This window comes from Vanellus vanellus, assembly GCF_965231255.1.
Source record: "Vanellus vanellus genome assembly, chromosome: 6".
Taxonomy (NCBI): domain Eukaryota; kingdom Metazoa; phylum Chordata; class Aves; order Charadriiformes; family Charadriidae; genus Vanellus; species Vanellus vanellus.
The window spans coordinates 64,809,352-64,834,115 of record NC_138911.1 but is presented as its reverse complement, the minus strand read 5'-3'; the positions used below and the strand labels follow the sequence as shown (position 1 = coordinate 64,834,115).

Below are 24,764 nucleotides of genomic sequence, written 5' to 3'. Positions count from 1 at the left end.
GGAAGACATTTAAAAAAAAAAGAAAAGTCTAACACAAATGAGACTAAGACAAAATACTAATACTTACTTTCCATATATATTCTGCAACTACCATTGTTTACAATATACTAGGTATGACCACAAGCCAGTCAGTCAGTTTTCTTTTTCCACATCATGCCAAACATGACACAGGGAAAAATTAAGTCTCCAGAAAGCCTACCAGTTCTGGAAGATCCCTGCATACCCAATACATAAAATGACATAAATTTCTCCTCTAAATACCACTCAATAGAAAGATTCTTTGAACTGTGGGTTTTTTTTTTTTCCACTTGTTAATTTTTCCTCTACCAGTAGCATACCTTCCTTTAGCAGGCCTTTGGTGTGAATAAGCAGTAATCAGAGAACAGGACTCCCACTCAATGTTCCAAATTAAAATTGGTTTCAGTAGGCCAGGTCTTGATGAAGTCACAACGTTTTAACAGAATACTGCATAAATTTTGTGATGAACTCTACTATTCTTCATAAAAAGGTAATGAGTCTTGGGAGGCCTAAACACTTAAATACTACTATATAAGATTATCTATTGACTAAAAAGTATCTTAAAAATTATTTGAGACACCACCAGATACCTTCAGATTAATAGCATACATTTCTTACAAGCAATTGTATCGCAGATACCAACATCCCCTTATTGCAAGTGTTTGTATAAACAGAATAGGTACATATGTAAAGTATGTATATACAGTACTCACCGTGGAATGATAACCGCATCCTGGTAATCTTCTAACTTGAAAATAAAAGGCATTTCTTTTGTATATTGTGTACTGGGAATGCCTGTACGCGCCTCAGATTTCTCAATGTCTTCCATAAACTTAAAGTCAATGTCCAAAGTGCTGGAGTCATCAACTTCAAAAGGAAAATGCATAACGCAGTTATTTAGGAGAGAGTTTTCCAGGCTGAACTTTTCTGGGAAGCCGTAAATTACGAAGTTTTTTTTTATTCTATACACATATTTGATTATTTCCAAAAAGTTTAAAAGGAGACATATATACGATTTTAGGCCCTTACGGAGTCAGCTGAAACCTACTATAAATCAACCCACATCACCAAGTTAAAACTAATTTGGAATTGTGAAGTAGTAATAAAAGTGTAACTGGCAAATTTTCATACTACCACATATGGTAGTATGAAACAAATATTAACAAGCATGTTGCTAAAGGAATTCAAAGTGAGTATTTAAAAAACAAGAACTCTATTCTTACCAACATTAAGAGGTAGAACACAATAGGCTGAGTCAGCTTCTGTGGGTTTGAACTCTAGTGCAGGTTTCTCAAGACGAAGAATATGTGAAAAAATGTACTGGTGGAGTCGGGTTATCAGCTCAAGCATTTGCAGAGACAGAGTAAAACCAGATTTCTTAAGCTCAATAGATATTGTAACCTCTCCGGAGCGAGTATACACAGGAAAGTGAGGAATCTAAACAAGAAAAATCAAAAGAAATCAAGAGAAAATACAGAATACTCTACAAAGTACTGGTTGTTTAGTTCAGATGCTGAGGTAGCACTTGCCTGACCCCACAGCAAACTGGATTAGAATTTTGATCTTTGATGACCTTCAATTATACATGCGTGTTTGAAGGCATAAAAGATGTTAAACAGTTATTCTTGTGTTTTACAGCTTTTCTCTTTATAAGATGAATTAAAAATGGAAGTCTTCATTAAGGAGGAAAAAATGTGAAACCCAGCAATATTCCTGAAATGTTTTCTTCTGAAGACAACAGTAAATAAAATTTGAAAAAAAAAAAAAAAAAAAAAAAAATAATCTTTCTCAGCTGAGTCTCATCCACAGAAAATGTCTTTCTATTAAAAATTTTCCTAAGCAAGAGTTGCCCGTTTCAATTAAGATGGCCTACTTTTTCTGCCGCTGCAGATTAAGAATGCCGAGAGGACCTGTTACTATAACTTTCATATAGATCAGGTAGTGTTGCAGGCCATCTCTGTAGCCGATACACCACTCCTAGCATATCTCATACAAAAAAGGAGGAACAGTTTGAGTTTGCCACTGCAAAACAATAAAAAATAAAGTTGTAAAACAACAGCTTAGCAAAAATACAACAGATTGTTCCACCACTAAAGAAAGAAAATGAAGTGGTGACTGGACAGGATGGATATTATTGCTTATTTTCTGGAGGTTACTTGTACAAGCAGCACTTATGGTCATTTCCAACTCTTCAGTCTGGGGGTGGGGAATAAGTGGAAAATAACAAGTTGTAAGGCATTCAGAGTAAGGAAAGGAGCTAGATTCATTACCTGAGGTATAGGTTTGGCTGTCAATATACCAAAACATCTTGTTGTGTCCTCAGGAGGATATAGCTTTCGTCTCCTGAAGTTCAGCTCATCAGGTAGAGGAGTCGTTAACACCATTCCTATTACATACAAGTAACAGGGCTGATCAGGTTTGGGATAACTATCCCTCAAACATTCTGGAATCTAAAAACAAAAAAAGAAAGCAAGCATTAACATGATAAAAATCAGCAAAATTTACCTAACACTAGTCTTTGAACAAGCTGTCACGTTTATTTGGAAAGGTATTGCTAAAAATGAGGAATAAAAAAAAATTAATCTGGACTTAAGTAATTTTTTTCTTTCTTAAGCAAAAACATTTGGTCAGCAGCCTGGCCTGGCAGCCATGAGATCTGTCCAAACACTTGCATCAGGGGAGCATGATACTCTGAGATCTTCCTGTTTGCCAAGAGGAAACTTCCATTACATCCCTAAAACTTCCTCCGTATCCCCCTTGTGTTAAAAATGCAAGTCCAACTGTAGAACACAGACAGCACTTCACTACAAATACAAATGAAGTTTTGATGTCAATTTCCATATTTAGCCAGTAACTCTGGAGCACACTTTATATCCAAGGTTTTTTGACCTTAACAGTGAAAGAATAAAAGAGAGAGAAAGAAAAACGGGTGCGCACAGAAAAAAAAACTACATCCCAGTAATTAAATTTTCATATAAGCTTGGCTGAACTTACAGCTTCATTAACATGGATTCTTTTCCCCAGAACTGTTTAAAAGTATCAAAAATGTTCTTTATACACTTAGGACAAACACACAAACAACATTCAACACACTGCCCCTTTGCCCAGGCTCTACATTATAGAAGATTCCTAATAACAGTTCTAGCTTGCAGATGTGAATACCCACACCAGCCACAAGTACTTCTAACTCTGCTGCTAATGTTTGTCATAGACCTTAAGAAGCCATGCTTTATGTTTGGTAGGAGTTCATTACTTTGTAGGTCTCAAAAATGATTCTCCTGTTTATCTAAAAATAAATTGCAATAAATGTAGTCCTGGATTTTAAAGTTATACTGTAGCAAAACATGCTTGGCTTAATGGAAAATTACTCATAAGTTTAATAACTATATTAAGCCCAAGAGAATCTTGTAGACCTTAAACATTTGCCAAAGCTTCTTTTCCAGATGTGAGAAGTTGGGACAAAAGCAAGGGAAAGTATTCTTGGATTCTGTATTAAAAAAATAACCAAGAAAGAATGATGCATCACTTGACAAATCAACTCCTTTGAATGAGAGATACCATAACCGTGCATTTTGTGAGTCACCCCTATTCCAAAAATCACTAGTGAGGTAAGAGGACCGAGAAAGGCATTTGTAACAAGAAGCACCAAGAAACATTGTGCAAAGATTCAAACTGTTTGTGAAGTATTGCAAGAAAAAGGTTTTCTCATCTGTCATTCCCTCTGTAATATACCCTGTGATGCCATGGTACCCTTTCCTAAGCTTTCCTAATAACCAATTATTTAAACTACTAATAAAAGCAGGGCATGTGAAGGATGCCAAAAATGGAATTACTTAAGGGCTCTCGCCATAACTGAGGCTGCACGTGAATGTACAACACAGCACTGTAGCCTGCTACTGTGAGTGTAATGCTGAGATTCCTACAGGAGACCAAAGGCTATTGGTTTCTTCGTGAAATGCAAAGACTATCAGAAGATACTATGCAATCTATTCTGAACGAGTTACCTGTCCTATTCAAAGGGCCTTAGACAGAACCTGTAACAATTGCAGGGGAAGAAGGAAGGTTCCGGAGTAGTTGCAAAATACACTAATAAAGCTTTCTTTCTCCATTTTCTCTTAAAGTATTTGACGCTCCCCCAATAAAAAATAGCCAAGAAGTCCAATTCTACAAACTGAGGTGGCAGAAACCTGTTGTAACAGATCTATGGATAAGTTACTTAATGCAGAGCTATAGTATCTTATGTGACCTCTTTAGCATATTAGGTATAACATTTAGAACTATTTTAAAAATAAAAAAATATTACAAGTATACTTATTTGATATTTTAAGATTTAAACCATAAATTATGAAATTCTGTGTTTGACCAATAAAGTCAAACTAAACCAAGTATAAAAAAAATAAAATAATTTCTGTGTTTAGTGCCTGGCAGATAACTTTGACCCTCTGAGCATCTCCTTCAGTCTTCAATTATTTGTCTAGAAAGCCAGTAATTCTTGCTTTGCTCTAGTATATTTACCAGAGAACCTCTATTTTTTACAGATTATTAATGTAGGACAGTATTTCCTTCCAGTTATTTCTGTACAAGGCAAATACAGTCAACAAGCTTTATAGAAAGTGTACATTCTTTGAACTACAGGCATGCTTCCAAAGCATACGGTTGCGTAAGCTCATTCAGGTAATAGTGCAAGTTGCCATACAGTTAAAACTGCAAAATACGTCCACTATAAATGCAAGATTTGTTGTAAGAGATTCTTATCGCATGAGAGTTGGTTATTTTGTCTTCTTATCAGTACATAAAGCATTTGATCAGAGATATGGACAGCAGTGAGTGATACTAACAGCTTTAGGATAGCACTGTCTTCGTTTTGTAGAGCCTGGCCTTCCTGGAACATTGGTTTCTTCTTCATCATGTAAATCAAGCTCCTCCTCATATTTAACCGTTTCTTTACCAACTGGCATCAAATGATCATCCAGTTCACCTGGATATTATGAAAGAGTACAAAGAAACAGCATTAGGAACAATCAAGTCTTGGTTCCTTTGGATACTACGCAGCAGATGGGAGGTGTTTTCACGAGCAATAAATCACCTAAGTTTTCAAAATACACTTACTACTGCAAAGCTACAAAAGTGTAACTTTGGGGAAAGAGTGATGAAAGTTGAATTTTCGGCAAAAATACTTATATAGTAAACATGTCTGAAATTTTAATTTAAAAATTCAATTCTATAATGAAAATATCAAGGAAAAAGAAATCTTTTTGCCCATAAAAACCAACCAGTGCCTGAAATATTCATTTGAAAATTACTCACATGGAGTTATGCCAAGAAAGTGGGAACAATTATATTTCTGTATCATTCTAAAAAGGGAATTACTACTTAATAGTACCGTGCACCCTCAACATTGAGTTGAGACATCATGGTGTTATTCTTGGATACGTTTATTGGTATGAAATCAGTGATCAAAAGGTTTAACTCAGACAGCAAAAAAAATTACAAATCCCAGCCCTACAAACTTTTTTGCTTAAAAGATACATAAGTACATCTGTATTTCATCAAAGCACCCATAACATGGAATTCTCTTTAAAACATTCCACAATAAAGAATATGCTCCATTATAGTTACTAGAGACAAGAGAGCTGAAATAATCCTGCAATGTCCTATTTTTGGAACATGACTTATGACACAGTACAATAAATTTAGGGGTCTCTATTTTATATTTTAATTCATTACAATTCACTTTAAAAAACAAGTTATATTTTGGCTACAGGATGTAATCCCTAACCTATAAGCAGAATCTTGCAGAGAACCAGACTCTTTTCCCCTTTATCAAGTATATTCAATGTCAAAATCTGTGTCTTGTACTAACATTGCATTTGCTGTTTAAGACAAAATATGTTAAATAACAAGATTCCCCTGGAAAATTTAGCTTACAAGGTGTATGCTAAATTAGTAAGTACATGATCATATCCCAAAACAAGGCAAGAGAAAGGAAGCTATTGTAGATGGCTGTAGCAGAAATGCATGTACATGCATAACATCTGTACCATGTTCAATTTCTCAATTATATTCTTTATCAAAGAGGTTTTGCTTTTCCAGTTCTTACCAATTTTGTGCAGCTTTTCACAGCAAATAAGAGCTACAACTCTCTCAGCCAGTCTTGCACAACTCATTGGAGGACCCTATAAACATTTAAATACTTCTTAAAAACTTTGGTTGAGTAGCACATTACTTATTACACATTACAGTTAATTTAACACAAACATTAGGTAAGCAAAACTTTGATGACAGTTCTGTGAAGATACTCAGGCTTATATTGTTTTTCCACAGAAGCTAAAATTACAAGTTTTTGAACTCAACATACTATTGATCAAAACCAACAGATGATGTTTTCCTACAACCAATACATAAGCGTGTAAAAAAAACCAATGCAATGGGAAGAACATCTAAATATTTTTGTCTTTGGAATAAACAGTAATTGCTGGAAAGCAGATTATAACAGATACAAACAGGGATCTAAATACAGTTACAGAGCACAAACAGGAAAAGAAAAATTATGTCACTTTCATTACAGCAGTGAACCAAACTAATTCTAGAAAAGGCGCGCACACACACATCTATGCCAACATATTCACTTATTTCTATGCTTTTCCTTCCCCAAATACCTACAACAATTGAAGCTCGAAGAGGTGAGTTGATTGGCAGGTAGAGAGTAGAGTAAAACGTATGATCAGGTAGTTCTCGGGTTTTACACTTGGGAGCTAGGTGTGTAAATGGATCACTTGGTAATCTAGCGCAGTACCTAAGTTGACAAAACATTTCACAAATCATCAAAACCTGCAAATTGAAACCTAAAGACATTTCAATGGAATCCTGCCTTACTGGTGTAAACACTACAGAAGGTGATTTCAGGCCATACTGAGCACTGCAAGGATACACTGCTGATTGATGTTCAACTAACAGCCGAGCAAGAGACCTCCAAGTCCTCTACCATAAAGCTGGCATCTAGAAAGGTGGTTCCAAGGTTGTAATGATGCACGGAACTATTCCATCCCAGGTACTAGAGTTTACATTTGTCTTTGTTTAGTCTAAGTTTACTGTTGTCCTATTCCTATTTGTCACGGGTCCCCTCTGAACAGGCAGCCTTACCTCCACTGCATTCACTTCCCCCTCTCCTAATTTGGCATCAAATGAAGTGTGCTGATCTTAAACTGTATTGGACCTCTTAATGGCCCATGAGGAATGCCACACATAAGCAGCTGCCAGCTAGCCTTTGAATCATCAACTATTATACCCATTGAATCTGACTGGTTTGCCAGGTTTTATTTACCAGTCAGTCCACTGAAATGCTCTGTGTCTCATGAATTTGGCCACTAAGGTACTATGGCAATTGCACTGAAAGTTTTACTTAAGTAGATGACATTCACTGCTTTTTTCCTGTTCACAGAGTCAAGCATTTCATCACACAGGAGACAAGGTTGGTCAGGCAAAAAAAAAAGCCCTTGATAAAATTCCTGCTGGCTGTTGCAAACCACTTTTTCATTTACGTGCCTGTCCATGAGGACTCAGTACATAATATTCCATGTGACAGAGGTAAAATTGACCAGCCTGAGTTCCCTGGATCCATTCCTTGCCTTTTGTGAAGTGTCATAACATTTACCTTTTCCTGTCATTGAGGACCTCCTCTAATTGCCATGGCCTTACAAAGATGATATTGGCTTTCAAGCATATCATCCTGTCTTGTGGACTTGTATTATGTTCAGCTTACTTACTATGTTGTTTGTTTGTTTGTTTGTTTTAAACATGACAACAGATTGCTACTACAAATATGAGTATTAGAACTGGAAGATTTTACTACAGTTTTAACAAGCCACTTTTTTTTTTTTAAAGCTAGCTTGCCAAGAGCAAAAAAATATCTTACTCATTTTCAAAAGGAATGTTGTCAGGGCAGCTTTTAATTAAACAGGAATTGATATCACTAAATTTATTATCAGAGCTAGAACCTCTGTAGGATATAAAGATAAAAAGCAAACTATCCATTCAAACTGCTGCGACCACTTTCTTTAGGAGAGGAAGATCCTACAAAATTCCTAAGAGGAAATACGTACAATGCCCCAGCCTATGCTTCCATGTTGCGAGACAGACTAAGAAACTTTTTATTTAAAGACAAGAAGTAAAAAGTGAATATGCCTCTTACCTATTTATGTGTCCAATAGCAGTGTTAATAGTAACTCTTGGACTGTTCTCATCTGGCCTCAACACATAGGGTGGAAATACATCATCATCATCAACAATGGGTTCAGTTTCAGTTTCATTGGTATCAACAGATTTTGAGCATTTGTTTCTCAGGATCTTAACATTTCAAGAACAGAGCATAATAAGAGATTTTTCTTTTAAAATACTATGATAAACTTAACAAAACCAGGCCCATTCCTTTGACCTCATACCTTCTCAATTGCTTTGTATGTCTTAAGATCTTCTTCAAAACTTTTGATTTTGTCTGTATCTGCTAACATGATGTAATTGGAAATTGGTGCTCTAGCTCTTCCTTTTGACTGCACATAGGAACGGTATTCTGTGGGCAAATCGAAACGCACCACCAAGTTGCATTTTGGTATGTCAACACCCTCTTCCACAATACTAGTAGCAATAAGTAGGTTGGTCTCATGTGCACGAAATTTTCTAAGAACCTGCAGAAGTAACAAAGACAAATTTGAGAGATTAGTCTGAGACCTGTTTTCCATCATCAGATTCATCAAAAGCCAATAGAAAGAAGGAGAGTGGATCAGACATTCCAGAAACTTGTCTGAATATGCAGATATAAAACTATTACAAAAAGACTTTTCAGAAACACAGCAAGACTATTTACTAGAACAGGCAGATTTCTAGGAATCAAATCTGGTACATGCAATTACATAAATCTAAGAAGTTACTACAGCCACTAGCAATGGAAAGGATCCCACCTAGTTATGTACAATTTTTCAACTATAGTATTAAAAAATGCTTTCAGGACAGCATCTTTTCCAATCATTTCCGAGGTTGGAACAACTGAGGCGCAGCGAGGGGAAGCGCATTCTAGAGCTGGTACTTCTACTATTTACTAAAAAAATACTAAGGAAAGATTTGGGGGCAGGGCAGGAGGTCAGTTAGAGGAACAACCCAGCTGGGGGTGAGGGAGAGGAATAAATGCATTTGCTTTCAAAATACTTCACATGCTTTAAGTGAGGTCAATATCATGGGGTTTTATATTTATACCACTTAATGATTTACCAAGTTTACTTTTAGCAAAGATAAATATTAAAACCAGCTTAACTGTTGAAAATGTCAGGAATCTGTATTTTCTTTATACTATTACTGTACTACTACTAAGCCAATGCAGAAAAAGCAGATGATGATCTGACTAGACACAAACGTGATTTTACACGAAGTTTTAATTTCTGTTTGTGTAATGTGACATAGCAATGTCTCTACACATGTTTTTTTTTTGTTTTCTGGGTTTTTTTTTTGTTTGTTTTTTTAATGAAGAACATCTGTATATCCAATAAGTATGCATATTTGTCAAAGCAAGGGTATTCCCTCAACTTCCAATGACTGTACCCACATTCTGCCTGTTGGGTTGTTTTGTTTTTGAAGACACATACACACAAAGAAAAAAAAAAAAAGAAACCAAAAGGTTCTCAAAGTACGGGTAGTTTCAATTATTTTCCTTGAAGTTACCTCTTCCTGTTTTCTGAACTCTACTTCCATCTGCTTGTTACGAGGCTGGTTCTTGCCAATGCCATGTCCAGTTATAAAATTGCTACTGATGTAAGCCAGTTCTGGATCTTGCTTGCCAGCTTCTTTTATCAACCTAAAAATATTACATGCTTTTTTACAAGTCACACAAGCCAGAAAAATGGAACACAATCTTTTCTTTGCAAGACCTACTCTAAAAGAAGAAATGGAAGCATGACAATTAAGCCATGCTAACACATAAACCAACTTTAGTTTTCTTTAAAAACACTAGTTCTAGTGAAAACCTCTAAGAATAATTAAAAGACAGACTGCATACATACACAGCATGAGTGTGCATGCATCACATGCATTTCAGACCTATCATGGTACAACCACATATTTTTAAACCAATCTATTAATCTAAGGCTTCCTATTGTTAAGGCACCCTACTCATAACTGGTTTAATCTCATTTTCTGTAAATGATGACTGATATTAGCAGAAAGACCTGTAACCGCACCCTCAACAACAGTATGTTTCCTCAATATAAGGTGTTAATTTTTAGGCTAAACATAGACTGTTATTCTCCTTAATATTAAAGTACATATTCTGTTTAGATATACTAATGACAAAATGTTGACCTGTTTTTCTAAAGAGCGATGCTCAGGTCACCCAGTGAGACATTTACTACTTTCAAAATTAACCTAAGTGTATCTACAAATTGGAAGATTTAATCAAATTCTTTAAAAGGAACACTGGACAGGGAGGTGAGGATTATCCATGCTCTCAATTTATCGCCCTATGTCCTTTTTCACAGAAGCAGGAAAGGCTGGCTTCTGCAGTGTTTTGATTTCACAGACAAGGTAGAACATTGCTCATATAAAGAATGCACTGAATCTAGAACCAGGCATTTATGGATTTAAAAGCATAATTACCTTGTGCAATTGAAGTAATTATGCTGTAGCATCCTTAGTTGATCTATTTTCAGCATGGACAGAATCTGGGGTTCCTCAACCATAACAAGTTTTTGAGCAGCAGAGCCAATACAAAAAAATCATATACAAAAAAGATACCCTGTGCGTGTCTCACTGTAGCCATCCCAGTACCACTTTGCTCATAGCACATCCATCATGTCTATTACCAGGTGCTCCTCATATCCAAAGGACAGCCTGCCTTTGTATACCTCCAACAGTAATTCAAACCCTTCCCAATTACATCTCTAGCGGTTCTGCCTCACATAGCAGATGGGTGCTCTGCCAGCCCCCAGCTACATGCCCACCACCCGCCCAGCGAGCTCCTGCCAAACCAGATGGAAAATGGCAAAGCTCTCCCTGGCCTTTCTACCCTTGGAAAACTACCGAAGTCTCTCCCCTTTACCTGGTTGCTGTTTTAAACCAGGTTTATGGGAACATAAAACACTCCGAAAACTTCCTTCCTTTGCAATCTGTTAAAACTGCAAGGGACAGGGCTTATAGGCAAGAGAATGGAAAAGTGGCAAATTTGCTATCCTTATGGACACAGACTAGAAGGATACTCCTGTACTAAAATGCATGGGATTTGTTAGTTCAAGGCTAAACAGAATCACATTTCTGTATGCAGCCTAGCCTCTCAAGACACACATACTCAGGAAAGTATGGGTTAATAACTGGACAAAAACCCTAACTATTTTTTTTATATTTCTTTTTCCACATGGCGTTTCTGTCAAGTCACATAGCTTCAAGTTTGAGAACCTACCAAGCATCTCAAATACACTCTTACTGTATCTCACTTATTACAGAAATGGGCCATTAAAACCATCTGAATTAACATTTCACTGTGCACATCTTCAGCCAGTTCTTGAGAAACATTCAAGAATTCAACATCGTGGTTAAAAAAGTATTATTAGTGGTAGGTAACAGGTGTTGTTTTCCAAATAGATATAAAAACTTCTGCTTTCAGACCCCTCTTTAAGGGATTTGAGAGGCACCGCAATGAAAATGGAAGGAAACTGGGCTTCAGAAAATGTTTTCTCTTCTGAAAAGGAGCTTATAGGCACCAGAACTCAACTGTATACACCAAATAAAACAGTAAGTGAGCCACTTCATCATTTGGTGTGTAATAATAGTCAAAGAATAAGTTGAGGTTTTTGGGCTTTATTTTTTTTTTCTAATTTTCTACAATGTGTGCAGTGGCTGTTGCTAAAGATCTCTAAAGACAGAGATTAGCTCTAATTACTGCTTCCAAATAAATTCCTACCCATTTCTCCCAGAAAGTGCTACACATGCCATGAATTTTGCCCTGCCTCAGTCATCGCAGACTTCATAAAATGGGATTCTAGACTTTAAAATGCCACCGTAATAAATATATTTCAAGAAAAATTATACTTCTGCTTTAATTTAGTTCTGTATAACGATCCATATTGGATTACTTGGAAGCTTGAGTAGTTTTGACATACTAATTCAAACGCTTATGACTTCCTTATTCAGGAGACAGTCTTTCCAGCTGTATATACAGCATAAATATAGCTACAATCAGCAGAGGCCCTTGAACTAAATCCATTCAACTGAAGTGAGCCTACAGTGAGGTTCTCCACTGAAGGCTTTCAACCTTAATTCCAACAGCTCAGGTCTGGTGAACATCCAGGTATTTTGCAACCATGTGTTTTACACGAGGTAGAGGAACACAGAGTCTGTTAGCGAGCTTTCAGAAGTGGATAAAAAGTTACATGCAGTTTTATTTTTTGCTGCCAATAACCTGTAGCAAAGGTGCTTAAAGATGGCAGAATTTAGTTACCTATTTGATCTAGACATCATATTCTGCAAGGTTCAACAGCAGCTGAAATACTCATTTCAGCTCAGCAAAAATTTATCAGAAACTGTTAATGTTATTTCTTCAGGAGTCATTAACAGAATGTGTTCATTTCACTGAATGGCTTAGTTTGCCTCATATTGCATATTTATGTAAACATATTTAAGAATGCAAAAAAAGGCAAAGAAAAAAGATGAAGTTCACAAAAACACATAGGCAAGTCTGCAGATCAAAGAATGTATTATGCACTCAAACTATTGACTCAGGCAAAAAGGTAACAACATAAGGGTTTGATTCAGAAGTATCCAGAATGTAATTAACAAAGTGCACAGGACATTTAGCACACCATCAAAAAAACCTACCAAACCCCCAAATCAAGATAGGTGAATAAATCAGATATCATTCATGGTTTGTGGCAAACAGCATTTAACAATTAAGTGTTATGTACAACTAACATGGATCATATTCAGGAATAAGAACTGATAAGAAACTACGAGTATTGCAAAGTATATCTTGGCAAATATTCCAGGGTTCTTATTTTTCTTGGTGGAGACTGTAAGAAAGTGCTTAGTGTTTGACTGAATAAGTGTTTTATAAACACCAACTCTTAAAGTAGTATCGGTAAACCTTAAGAGATATTTGTGCAAGAGCAAATTTCATTTTCTGTAGACTTGGATCATATAATAATGTGATTTAGTAAGGTAATGGTAAAATTTCCAGAAGTATTGCACTCAGTAGGTTAGAGAAGTTTCCAGCAACCATTGCAAATATAAATTTAAAGACTGATTAAGACAAATCACTATATGGCTATTTTACAGGTTAAGTACAGTTTTTCACGATTTGCCTTCTAAAGGAATCAAATTACAAACTCGGGTCCAAAACAAAACCTTGAGCACAATTTTCAGAGACACATGCTCTTCCCACCCACACCATATACACACAGCCTGAATTATTTTTTTTTGTTACAAAGAGTAACCAGAACCAGTATGATCTCCTAAACCAACTTTAAAATAGAGTTCTGAAAATACAAGACAATTCCCTACATATTCATGATATTAACATCCATGTACTGGCAGCTGAGTCTGCCTTTTTAATTTTTTTTAAATGATTTGTTTTTAAATAAAAAGCGTTACCTATTTAGAACAACTGCTGTGTATCTTCTTTCCACAAAAATAATTCCGCATAAAATATTAGTAAAGGGAGATGGGAAATTAGTCTCTGGCTTCTCCTTCTCCTCAATTTCTTCATCCTCATCATCATCTTCAGAATCACTCCAAGATACGTAATTATCCTGATTCCTATTGTTATACCATTCAACACTTTCAAACTGCTGCCGTTCATATGGTTTATATTTGCGCAAGATTTCAAGCAGCTTTATTACTTTTGGGGTTACAAATTTCAGGTCAAGTGAGGCAGGCGAGAAGTGCTCTTCACAGAGTGCATGTATTTTCCTTAGGAAAGTGTCTGTAAACAATAAAAATTTCCTGTGCAGCTCCTCTTGTTCGTGTTTGATATACTTCTGTAGCTCTCTCACCATCATCCCAGCTACCTTATCTGCACACCAGGGTCCCAGAACAACCAACACAGCTCGACAGTCTGATAATATCTACAACAAATGAATTCACATATCAGTTCAAAGAGTACATTCATGAACTATTAATTTAAGACTGGGATCTTGTTTCTCATATAGCACAATCTTTGTAAGGATTATGACAATTGTTCTATTAAAAAAATATTTAGAAGTCTGCTTTTGTTATTTAGATGACCCTGGGAATTTTGGGGTTTCTAATGGAGCAAGTTTCTCTGTCCCCCATAAATTACTACAACTAAACTTTGAACTTTGTATATTTCTGAATCTCAACAAAACAAGTTTAAAGACTATTTTACAATTTTGTAGAATTGTAATTTGAAATTTACCTTCAGATAATTATACTAAAAAGGAGAATACTTCTTGAGGCAGCTAGATGAACACAGCAGAAATTACTACCCTTTATATTTAACATAGATCTAATAAAATAAACACTTTACTAGGCATTTTTACTTTATTTGTTACTGCTACTTGCCAGGCTTTCAAAAGCATCTAACCAGAAAGTCATACAGTGCCCTTAGGGCAATCTTAGCGAGTCTAGCATCTCAAAGGAAAAAAAACAGGGGGTTGTATGTGCAGGTGGAATAGGAAAAACAGAGAACTATACCCTACTCCGAGTACAGCATAGGCACTTGAGAACCATCAACACCTTATCTGATGGCCAAGTTGTTTCCTCCTGAAGTGTCAAGTGGTCAAATAATAAACTAGGAATCCAGAAATGGGGTACATTGATAATACTATTAAAAAGACTCATGATCTGGATGTACTACTACAACATAAGAACTACAACAGAACTGTAACAACAGTGAGGATGACACAGGTTTCAGTCGCTGCTTTAATTTCTCTTCCTTCTTCCCTTCTGTGAGGCACTAAAGAACAGGTTATCATCCTCATTACGCTATCCTTCTTGAAGTTTGCTATCTGTAAGACTTAAGGGTAAAATTTATCTAAACTAATTGTAACTGCACATAAAAGCTTGATGCTCCCCAGTGCCAAGATAAAAGGCACCTCAGGCTGAAAATTGATTTCTTTTTCTTAATATGGGTGCCTCCAACTTCTTGGAGAGCTACTGGATCAGAAAACAAGCACAGAGGGTCAATGTGCATTAGAAGTATAGCAGTTAATCTATTCTTCTGGACTGTGCAAATCCTGGGGGTTGCCCCAGCTAGCAGCCTTCCTTATGTATTTTAGCCTGTTACATTTTAAGTTTAGCACAAAAATACCCAGGACTTCCTTTTCCCATGCAGCCATGACAGGCTGCCTTATGTATGATCCTTCCCTCTGGCCCAAATGATCTTCTGGACAGCATCAGAGTGCTGGGGTTTCTAAGAAAGTTCAAGGAAACTGGAATATTTTGGGCTGAAGAAAGAAATACGTTCTCCAGCTTCCTCATGGACTATTATAGAAGTGTGACTCATTACTAACTTCTTGTTAAACAAAGACTTACATACCTACATCGCTGTACCTCAGGAGGCAATTCCAAACAACAAAGCCCTAAAGGGTAAAAAAAGCTGCCTGGACCCCAGACGTGACAGGTCCCTGCTCAATACACCATGCCTTCTGGACTCTACTCAGCCACCTCGCATAACATAGGGGCAAACACATAGAAAGGTAGTGGCAAGCTTGAGGCTCACATTACATTCCAGCAAGGTCTGGCATTAGTCCAATATAGTTCTAAGACAAATTGAAGAAATTGTAGATCTATGGCTGGAATTTTTGTCTGAATTCTTACTTTATCATCTTTTAATACACCTGGGGACAGTTTTTCCAAATACTTCCCACAGCATTACTTCTTCTGTACTGAATTATTTAGAGGTCATAAGAGATCATGAAGACGTCAGATTCTTGACTTCAGAAATAAGGAGCTACAACGTCAGGGTCTAGAATTATTTTACTGCCTTAAGCGAATTTGAATGCAAGCTTCTCTAGCCAGATGAAGTTCTGATTAATGGTTGACATTTATGAAAAGACTTGCACTGCTAATAAGTACAAAAATTGGAAGTCTTTTTGCTCAGATGCTCTAGGCTGGCTAGCTTGGAAAGTTTCAGTAAGTAACACACACAGCAAAGAAGAACAGTAGTAAGACTTCCATTCCCCAGGTTTTTCACATAGCTTAATGTCCTTACCTGCTTAGAAATTAACGTAGAATCTCTTTCTTTTGAATGTACAGATATGTTGCAGTCATTTAGAAAAGTAAGTGCTTCATCCAATTCCTTTAATAATCTTCCATACAACCCACTTTTGTCAGTATATGGTCCACAGTCTACAACAATCTCACACGGCTGAGAAGTATATCTTAATTGAGGGCAAAGATCAAGTTAAACACAGCTTCTGAAAGTCAGAGCTATTTCAGCCTGTTAAGGTTATACAGCAAATAACAGCAACATGAAGTGTATTCAAGTACACCATGAATTAATAACGGATAATTACACAGTTAAATACTTTCAAGTAAAAAAACCCCTCCTCCACCCTACATACTAAACTACTTAATTCTAAAATACTTTTCCCTCTAATACACTCCGTAAAAGGGGGTTAATATCACTATCTTCATTTCAAATATTGGACAATTTAAGGCAAAGCAAATTGAATTTATTTGACCACCATCTTCACTTTTGGTTTTTCCTAAGTGTACTCTTCTGATAGGCCAAACAAATACAATCCACATAATGTAAACTGAGGTCTACATATACACTTACACAAGTAACGTAATTACTGTTCTTGAATGGTAGAACTAGGAGTGAGAAATTCTTAAAAGCAAATGGTTCACACACATTCAGAAAAATGCATTTAAACACCCCCCCCACAAAACACCTGTTCCAGAACAGGAAATAACTACCTTTGCCTTTGTCTGAAACTCAGTTCATACGACACAGTACAGTTGGTGCAAGAAAACATGATACATATGAATCATTTCACACTAATTTTCCTTCCCAACAAGTCATCACATTACCAATACCTTTATTTTAAACAACATTCACAGGATTCTACATTCTGTAAGAACACAGAGGAAAATACCTACTTGCTTTGCTATTTAAACGGTTTTTACTACTTCCTCTCATCTCCCCCTGTCTTTCATAAGCTTCTAAATACAGGCGATTCATTTGAGGGGAAAAAAACCTTAAAAACTAAACAAAAACCAACCAAACAAACAAAAACAAACTTTTGCAACTTTTCTGGCATTAAGAATATCTTGTACTGTGGATGTTGCAACATTTGTCTAAATTAAATAGCACCATTATGGTATACACTGAACATGAACCAGTTGCTCTCCAAACATAAAGACATTGCACTTTACAAGTTCAGAAATGCCTTGTGGAATGTGAATTTTCCAGGTTGGTGGTGTGTTGGTGGTTTTGTTTGTTTGTTCGTTTTGTGGGGTTTTTTTTTGTTTGTTTGGCATTTTTGTGATTTTTTGGTTTGTTTGGGGTTTTTTAGTTGTTTTGTTGGGTCTTTTTTTTTTTTTTTAAACTACAGAAAAATCTCTGGATATCAAGGCCAACCAGCCTTTGTACTTAACTTTCAGGAAAGATGTATTTCAACACTGGTTACTCAAAAAGCAATTTAACATTCCTTCCCCACCCCAAATAGAAGTAATGGCATCACATACACACAAACTTTCCTAAAATTTAAAAGAGGAAATACTTCTACTGGTTTATTCCTCTATGCAAAATAAAAATGCAGGCATCAATTTAAAAACCATAATTACACAACATACCTGTCTAAGACCACCAAATCAGTTGCAGTTTCAGCATTGCTCTTTAAAATTTTCTCCAGTTTCTGGATCTTCTCCTCCAACTCTGCAGGATCACATTTCCCATTTAAAATGGAAGCTGTTAATCCCAAAATTCGAGGACATGATGGATAATCCTCACAGATCTGTGAAGTAAAAAGAGAGTGTAATACCTTAGGATAGTTATCCTACAAATCTACCATCAAGCTAGCAGATGCAAACTAGATGCTCAGTTGGAAACTAGGATTTCAATAGCAAGTCTTGAAAAAGGAACCAAACATTGAATGAATACTTTCTATTCCATTGACTGGCAGTTAAACTAGAAATGGAATAACATTTAACAGCAATCATTTTTAAAAGTAAATGTGGAAAAATAGAAAGAAGTAAACAGCATTGCACAGAATACCCTTGCCGCATTTACAACAAACACATCATAATACTTCCACACCATGTAAAAACTAAAGTATCATCAAAAAAAGTAAGAGACATGCTCTGGTTATGAAGAAAGATTTGGAAAGACACCTATTATACAGGTTTCTCATATTGCATAAAACAAATACCACATGGAACCAAAAATATTCGTAAAGAGCCCTACAAATATCTTTAGAAATCAGTATTTTAAAAATAAAAACTGATTAGTACATCCCATTTCGAAACACAAACGTTATCAATGAATTTAAAAAAAATCCCCCTAATTCCATAAATTTTGCTTCTATTGTCTGTTAACGGCAGAGTTTTCTTTAATCCCCACTGTAAATTACAGTAAATACACAATTTTTCTACCTCGTAATATGACTGAAGTCTTAATTCATTACAGCAATTGCACAGTCCCAGAACATGCTAAAATATCGTTCCACTGATATTTTTCTTTAGTAGCAAAAGCTGCCTTAAACGGTTCCCGCTTCTCCAGCTCTCCCACCTGACGACTCCTCCTCAACCATGTATTAAAACATCAATGCAATGGGAACCCACCTTCATAATTTCACAGTATGGGTGATCCTGGATTGCAAGATGGCACTCATCAAACACCAGAAGATTAATATTTGACAGGGATAAATACTCATTTCTCAAAACAGTCAAAGCAACATGACATGTCATAACCAGAACCTAGATTGAAAAGAGAAAGTGTCACTATAAGAAAAGTGCAAGCTTCTGATCAAGCCTAACTTACTGTAGGCTCTGCTCATATTTATAGTTTATACTTCATACGTTACCTGATGCTTAGAGAATTCCTGACTCCACTTCTCTTTTGTCCATGATTCAGTTGTCTCTAAACTTGAATACTCTCCCACTTTAAGATCTGAATGCGTCCTGACAGCTGACACTTGTTGAGCAACTTGATTTGCTTAAAAAAAAAAAAAAAAAAAAAAAAATCAATTACATAAAGGTCTTTTCATGCATTAATTTTCAAGATGTGTGTCATATTACTTAGGACCATGTTTCATAACATAGCTTAGACTAATGTTAAACCAGCAACTGTCTCCATTTAAAACCACAGCAAGGAAATAGATTGGTAACTAAATTGCACCTCAGATTCAGTATCTTAATTTTAAACCAGGAAACAGAAGACGTCAGAGAGGTAAACAAGTTGTACTAAATGGATTATAAGCAAAATATGAAAGGTACCACATTCTTTAATCAGTTTAGCATCCTTGGCTGTTGAAGACTATACAAAAGTTTCTCCCAACTTTGCTTTCACACAACTTCTGTTAGGGAATATTACATGAAAATATTAGGAGCATGTTTAGGAACTTCACATACTTTTCCCCTTACCTGAGTTGACCAAAAACACAGTTCTTTTTCCATTTTTGTTGAAATCTCCCCTGATCTGATAGGACAGCTCTTTAGTGAGTAGTACTGCAATAAAAGTCTTCCCTGAGCCAGTGTTTAAGCAGACTATTGTATTATGATCCAAAGCTGCTTCAAGCAGTTCAACCTAGGTTTAAAAAAAATAATGTCCTTATTTGCAGCAATGCAGTGAAAAAGCTGACAAAAAACGTAACACAAGTGGTAAATGAACTACAGGCAAGTCAGTAGTACCATCTTCCCAGTGCCATAGAATTAACATGTCTCTTTCAACACAATGTACTGTCAGTCTTTTAAAAAATGTTAATACACACTAAATATAGTCTAGCTTCTCAATCTAAAATCCTTCAGTATCACAATTTGCTGATATTTTAACAAGCTTTCTAACTATATCTTTTTGATAAATGATTCTGTTGCTAGATACCCTGTGTGAAGGAAGGTCGAGCTTTTAAATTTAACTGTATGCATCACTTTGGCCAAATAAGCAAGTATGCTAGCTAAAGGTGATCAAAGTGATTTCAGTAATATTAACCAAACACTAACTTTCAGGCACCTCTGCAATGCAGAGAGAATTCTGGAACTCAGAAATAGCTTTCCTTAACAAAATGAAAATCGGAGTGTTGTGATGGGGTTTCTGACATTACTGAGCTGCTTTGACCAGTACGTGAATCAAAAATCAAGATTTACCATGTGGAAGACAGAAGGTCAGAGGGGAAAGGAGACATGATTGTAGACATACAATTGAGATCCACAGCGTACTGTTTACTGTATTTGTCCCTAACAGCATTTTGCAGAGAGCAACAAGAGAATACTCAGCTCAAAAGTTGTTCTGCTTGCTAAAGCAAACTAAGAAGAAGGCATGGGACATATTACAAATGTAGAACAAAGACAAGCTAAAGAAAAAGCAACACAATTAACTCCCAACGGGTGGAGCTGAGAGACATGCCCAGACCATGTGCAACACTGCACATTGTTCAGCTGCTCTGATTCTTCTATTAAGTTAATGGATTTAATTGTACTTTTTTCTGACATTACTGTATTATCACTGGTACCTGATATTTTCTTGGCGTGTAAATGTTATCATGAATTGCTTCTTGTTGCCATGGTAGTCCAAAAAATGGACCCATTGGGGAGGAAGCAGGGGTCATGAGCTGCAGTCCCGCCATGCTGAGGGATTGCAAAGCAGGGCTTCTCATTCATTCATCCAGTGTTTCTTTCATTGCATTTTTGTTCCAGCACAGCCTACTATGAGAAGAAAAGGAAACAGTATTAAATACAGTCACAACATAAAGCAAGAAGAGAAAATTTATTCTAAGAAAAGGACATTACTTGATTTTGCTTCCGGTAGTGCTAAATCACATGCTATTTTCAGCAGAAAAAGTTAATTTTAAGTTCACGGGCACTTTTCCACTTAAGATGTTAATTTATCAAAGTACCAAAGAAATTGGAAAGGAGCTGTATTTTACACTCCAGGCATTTGGATTTACACACATACATTTCAGAATAAAGTTCCATTTATGTTCTGACAGAATCCTATTTCAAATATCTTTAAGAACAAATTTAAAAAAATAAAATTGTTTTAGTTTACCTCAGGAAAGATAAAGATTGATTTTCTAGAGCACAGGCACATAAGTAAGTACCACATTTTGCATTTTTCTTTCCGCCCAGAAAGTCCCTATGACCAGTTAAAACATTACACACACACACACACACCCCCCAGGAACATTATTCTAATCAGCGGAAAAAGAACAGGAACTACAAAAGAACCTCAGTATTTTCTAACCAACAGATTCTGATAAGGTTATCAGTTTAAGGAACTGGTAGAAGTATTATAAATAATTACTGATGACTCTAATAAGGACTAATGGAGAAAGAGACCCTTATCAGGTTAACCACCAATTTCCAGAAAGATATTCCAACTGATAAAAAAACAAACCATTCACAACTTCATGACAATCATGCTCTGGAACACACTTTCCTAAGGCTATGAAGTTCTCATCACTGGGGGTTTTTAAAAATGTTTGCTATCTGTTAGGAATAGTCAAGGTAACAAAAAAAAAAAAAATTAATCAGTTCTACCTTGCCCAGGGAAACTGATTAAGGCCTGACGACATAGAAAGATATTGCTGAAGTATAACACAAACACACTGCATCAAATATAAGAAATTTTGAATACTTCCCCCCTTTCAAATCAGATACTGTTTTTGAATAGGGTATGTATTTTGAAATGTTACTTTTCCTTAAAATTCCTGCATGCTCTATGTTCATTTTAGCACCAATTTCAAAACAAGAAATGCATAAAATTGACAATGCTTTCAGATTTAATCATTCATTAGAAATACATGAAGAAACGGTCGCACTCAAAGAGTTGCGGTCAACGGCTTGATGTCCAGGTGGAGAGCAGTGACGAGTGGCATTCCTCAGGGGTCGGTAATGGGACCTGTACATCTTTGTCGGTGACATGGACAGTGGGGTCGAGTGCACCCTCAACAAGTTTGGCAATGATACCAAGCTGTTTGGCAAGGTAGACATGCTGGAGAGGAGGGATGCCATCCAGAGGGACCTGGACAGGCTGGAGAGGTGGGCCCAAGCCAACCTCATGCAGTTCAACAAGGCCAAGGGCAAGGTCTTACATCTGGGTCGGGGCAATCCCAAGCACAAATACAGGCTCAGTGGGGAATGGCTGGAGAGCAGCCCTGAGGAGAAGGACCTGGGTGTGCTGATTGACAAGAAGCTCAACGTGAGCCAGCAGTGTGCGATCGCAGCCCAGAAGGCCAACCGTATCCTGGGCTGCATCAAAAGAAGTATAGCCAGCAGGTCAAAGGAGGTGATTCTGCCCCTCTACTCCACTCTCATGAGATCCCACCTGGAGTACTGCATCCAGCTCTGGAGTCCCCAACATAAGAAGGACATGGACCTGCTGGAGCGTGTCCAGAGGAGAGCCACGAGGATGATCCGAGGGCTGGAACACCTCTCCTATGAGGAGAGGCTGAAAGAGTTGGGGCTGCTCATCCTGGAGAAGAGAAGGCTCCAGGGAGATCTTATTGCCACCTTCCAGTCCCTAAAGGGGGCCTACAGGAGAGCTGGGGAAGGACTTTTTACTAGGGCATGTAGTGATAGGACGAGGGGTAAAAGCTTTACACTGGAAGAGGGCAGGTTCAGATTGAACATTAGGAAGAAGTTTTTCACTGTGAGGGTGGTGAGGCACTGGCACAGGTTGCCCAGAGAGGTTGTTGAGGCCCCATCCCTGGAGGTGTTCAAGGCCAGGCTGGATGCGGTCTTGGGGAACCTGGTCTGGTGGGAGGTGTCCCTGCCTATGGCAGGGGGGTTGCAACCCGATGATCTTCAAGGTCCTTTCCAACCTAAACCATTCTATGATTCTATGAAAACATAATTATCATCCTATTGAACATAAATGTCCTTGCTTTTCTATATAACAGGAAAGTCGGTAAAGCTTTGCAGATGTGCAGTAGGGAAGGAAAGACTGAGAAGAATACGATATGGTATCTAATAGAAAATATTAACCATTAATGGTTATGAGAAATAACTGCTTTAGGAGATTACAAATAAAGCAGTACAATTTAAAAAAAGTATTCCTGTTTTTTGTACCAAGATGAAATTGTATTTTATATTTAACATAATCATCAACTCATAAAACACTGCAGCTCTTTGCTGTATAGTCACATTTTAAAGATAAATATTATAATTTGGGCCATGTCTAAACACTGATTTATATTCTGACTTAACTAATATTCAGTAACTATGGGAAGTTCTATCAAAAGCGATCAAACTGATTCAGTCTAGTTTTCCATCTCAGGTATATCTTATAAGATAAAAAGAAAGTAATACATTGAATTACATGACCACTTCTTTTGCAGATTCATGCAGAAGTAATGCCACTTTAGAGAAAATAGTCTGAGTTAAAGCTTTGTCTCAGTTTTTCCCAAAGGGATAAGGGGAGTCCCAAAGGACAGTGTGGTTAAGTTGTAACATCGTCCTGTTCCATTATAAAGAATCATTTCTCTTTTGAAGTCAAACATTCAGTAGTAAATGCTACTTAGTGAAAGAGGGTAAACGTAACTTCTTGGTCTTTAGCTCAGCAACCAATGTGCTTCCCCCTCCATCAAAAATAGTATTTCTTTACTAAGAGAACTGTGTTGATATTGCTGGAATCTTGTCTGATATTTTAGTTTGAGCTTCACAGAAACTGTCAGGGGGAGAAAAGTCCAGAAAGAAAAGATGTATTAAAAAAAAAAAAACAATGAATGTACATTTTCAGAGGACGTACTAAAGAATGCTCTTGACATTTTATCTGATTTTTTTCATCTGCTTTTGAATGAATCTCCGAATTCATGCAAATCGTCTCATTTACTTTTTCAGTCCTGTAACCTAAGCAACTGTTTCAGCCTGAGTCTTCCAGATTATCTAAATAGATAAAATGGATCAATAGGATATTGCTTTATTTAGCTGCAAATAGAAAACAACACAGTCTACACACATCATAAAGCCAGTAACACATCATTATTCATTTCAGTTATAATACCAAAAACCCCCTCCTGTAGTTTTTTAAATTGTTTTTATACATTTCAGACAACGCATACAAGCACATGCAGGTTCTGTTCTAACAATTCAACTAGTAACTTTACAGAGCGTTCAAATCTGGTACAACTAAAAGATGTTTTGGTTCAATCCCTCTCCGGAACTAGTGGTTTCAGGGCTATTCCTCCACTGGGACTCCACAGCTCTGGGTCACAGGAGACAACCAGCAGGAAAGACGTGTATGTGCTATACTGCTGCATGTAACAAAGATGATCATCCTTGACATTCTGATCTACTGAGCATTTGCACATCAAATGTACTGACAGTAACTAGGATGTGACTAATCATATTAAGTCAGTCACATGGCAAGAACAGTAGCATAATACACAATCTTCCCCAGCCACTGGCAGGAAGCATCTGGAAACTCTGGATGCTGCTAACATAAGTCAAGCTTTTATACCAACTGACAGGTCAGGTGTATAAGAGCAGAGGAGAAGGGAAAAAATATAGGGAAAGGTGCATCATCCCCAGTCCTCCCCAAGCTTATACATGAAGCTCCCCTTTAATATATCTAGCTTCTCTTTTTATAT

General features: G+C 36.7%; 1 protein-coding gene across 1 annotated transcript in view; it reads right to left on the bottom strand.

Annotated features, from left to right (window-relative positions):
* DICER1 (dicer 1, ribonuclease III) overlaps nucleotides 1-20,849 on the bottom strand; it is a 35,421-nt gene extending 14,572 nt beyond the window's left edge. The window contains exons 1-16 of the mRNA XM_082485518.1: nucleotides 20,688-20,849; nucleotides 19,603-19,765; nucleotides 19,044-19,174; nucleotides 18,802-18,936; nucleotides 17,815-17,975; nucleotides 16,226-16,394; nucleotides 13,645-14,117; nucleotides 9,730-9,862; nucleotides 8,460-8,702; nucleotides 8,210-8,364; nucleotides 6,682-6,814; nucleotides 6,119-6,194; nucleotides 4,857-4,996; nucleotides 2,289-2,468; nucleotides 1,242-1,455; nucleotides 732-885 (exon numbers count right to left, since the gene is read on the bottom strand). Coding sequence (XP_082341644.1) covers nucleotides 732-885; nucleotides 1,242-1,455; nucleotides 2,289-2,468; nucleotides 4,857-4,996; nucleotides 6,119-6,194; nucleotides 6,682-6,814; nucleotides 8,210-8,364; nucleotides 8,460-8,702; nucleotides 9,730-9,862; nucleotides 13,645-14,117; nucleotides 16,226-16,394; nucleotides 17,815-17,975; nucleotides 18,802-18,936; nucleotides 19,044-19,174; nucleotides 19,603-19,765; nucleotides 20,688-20,831 — 2,804 coding nt within the window. The 5' untranslated portion in view covers nucleotides 20,832-20,849. The remainder of the gene's footprint in view (nucleotides 1-731; nucleotides 886-1,241; nucleotides 1,456-2,288; nucleotides 2,469-4,856; nucleotides 4,997-6,118; nucleotides 6,195-6,681; nucleotides 6,815-8,209; nucleotides 8,365-8,459; nucleotides 8,703-9,729; nucleotides 9,863-13,644; nucleotides 14,118-16,225; nucleotides 16,395-17,814; nucleotides 17,976-18,801; nucleotides 18,937-19,043; nucleotides 19,175-19,602; nucleotides 19,766-20,687) is intronic.
* Between the last annotated feature and the right edge of the window lie 3,915 nt (nucleotides 20,850-24,764).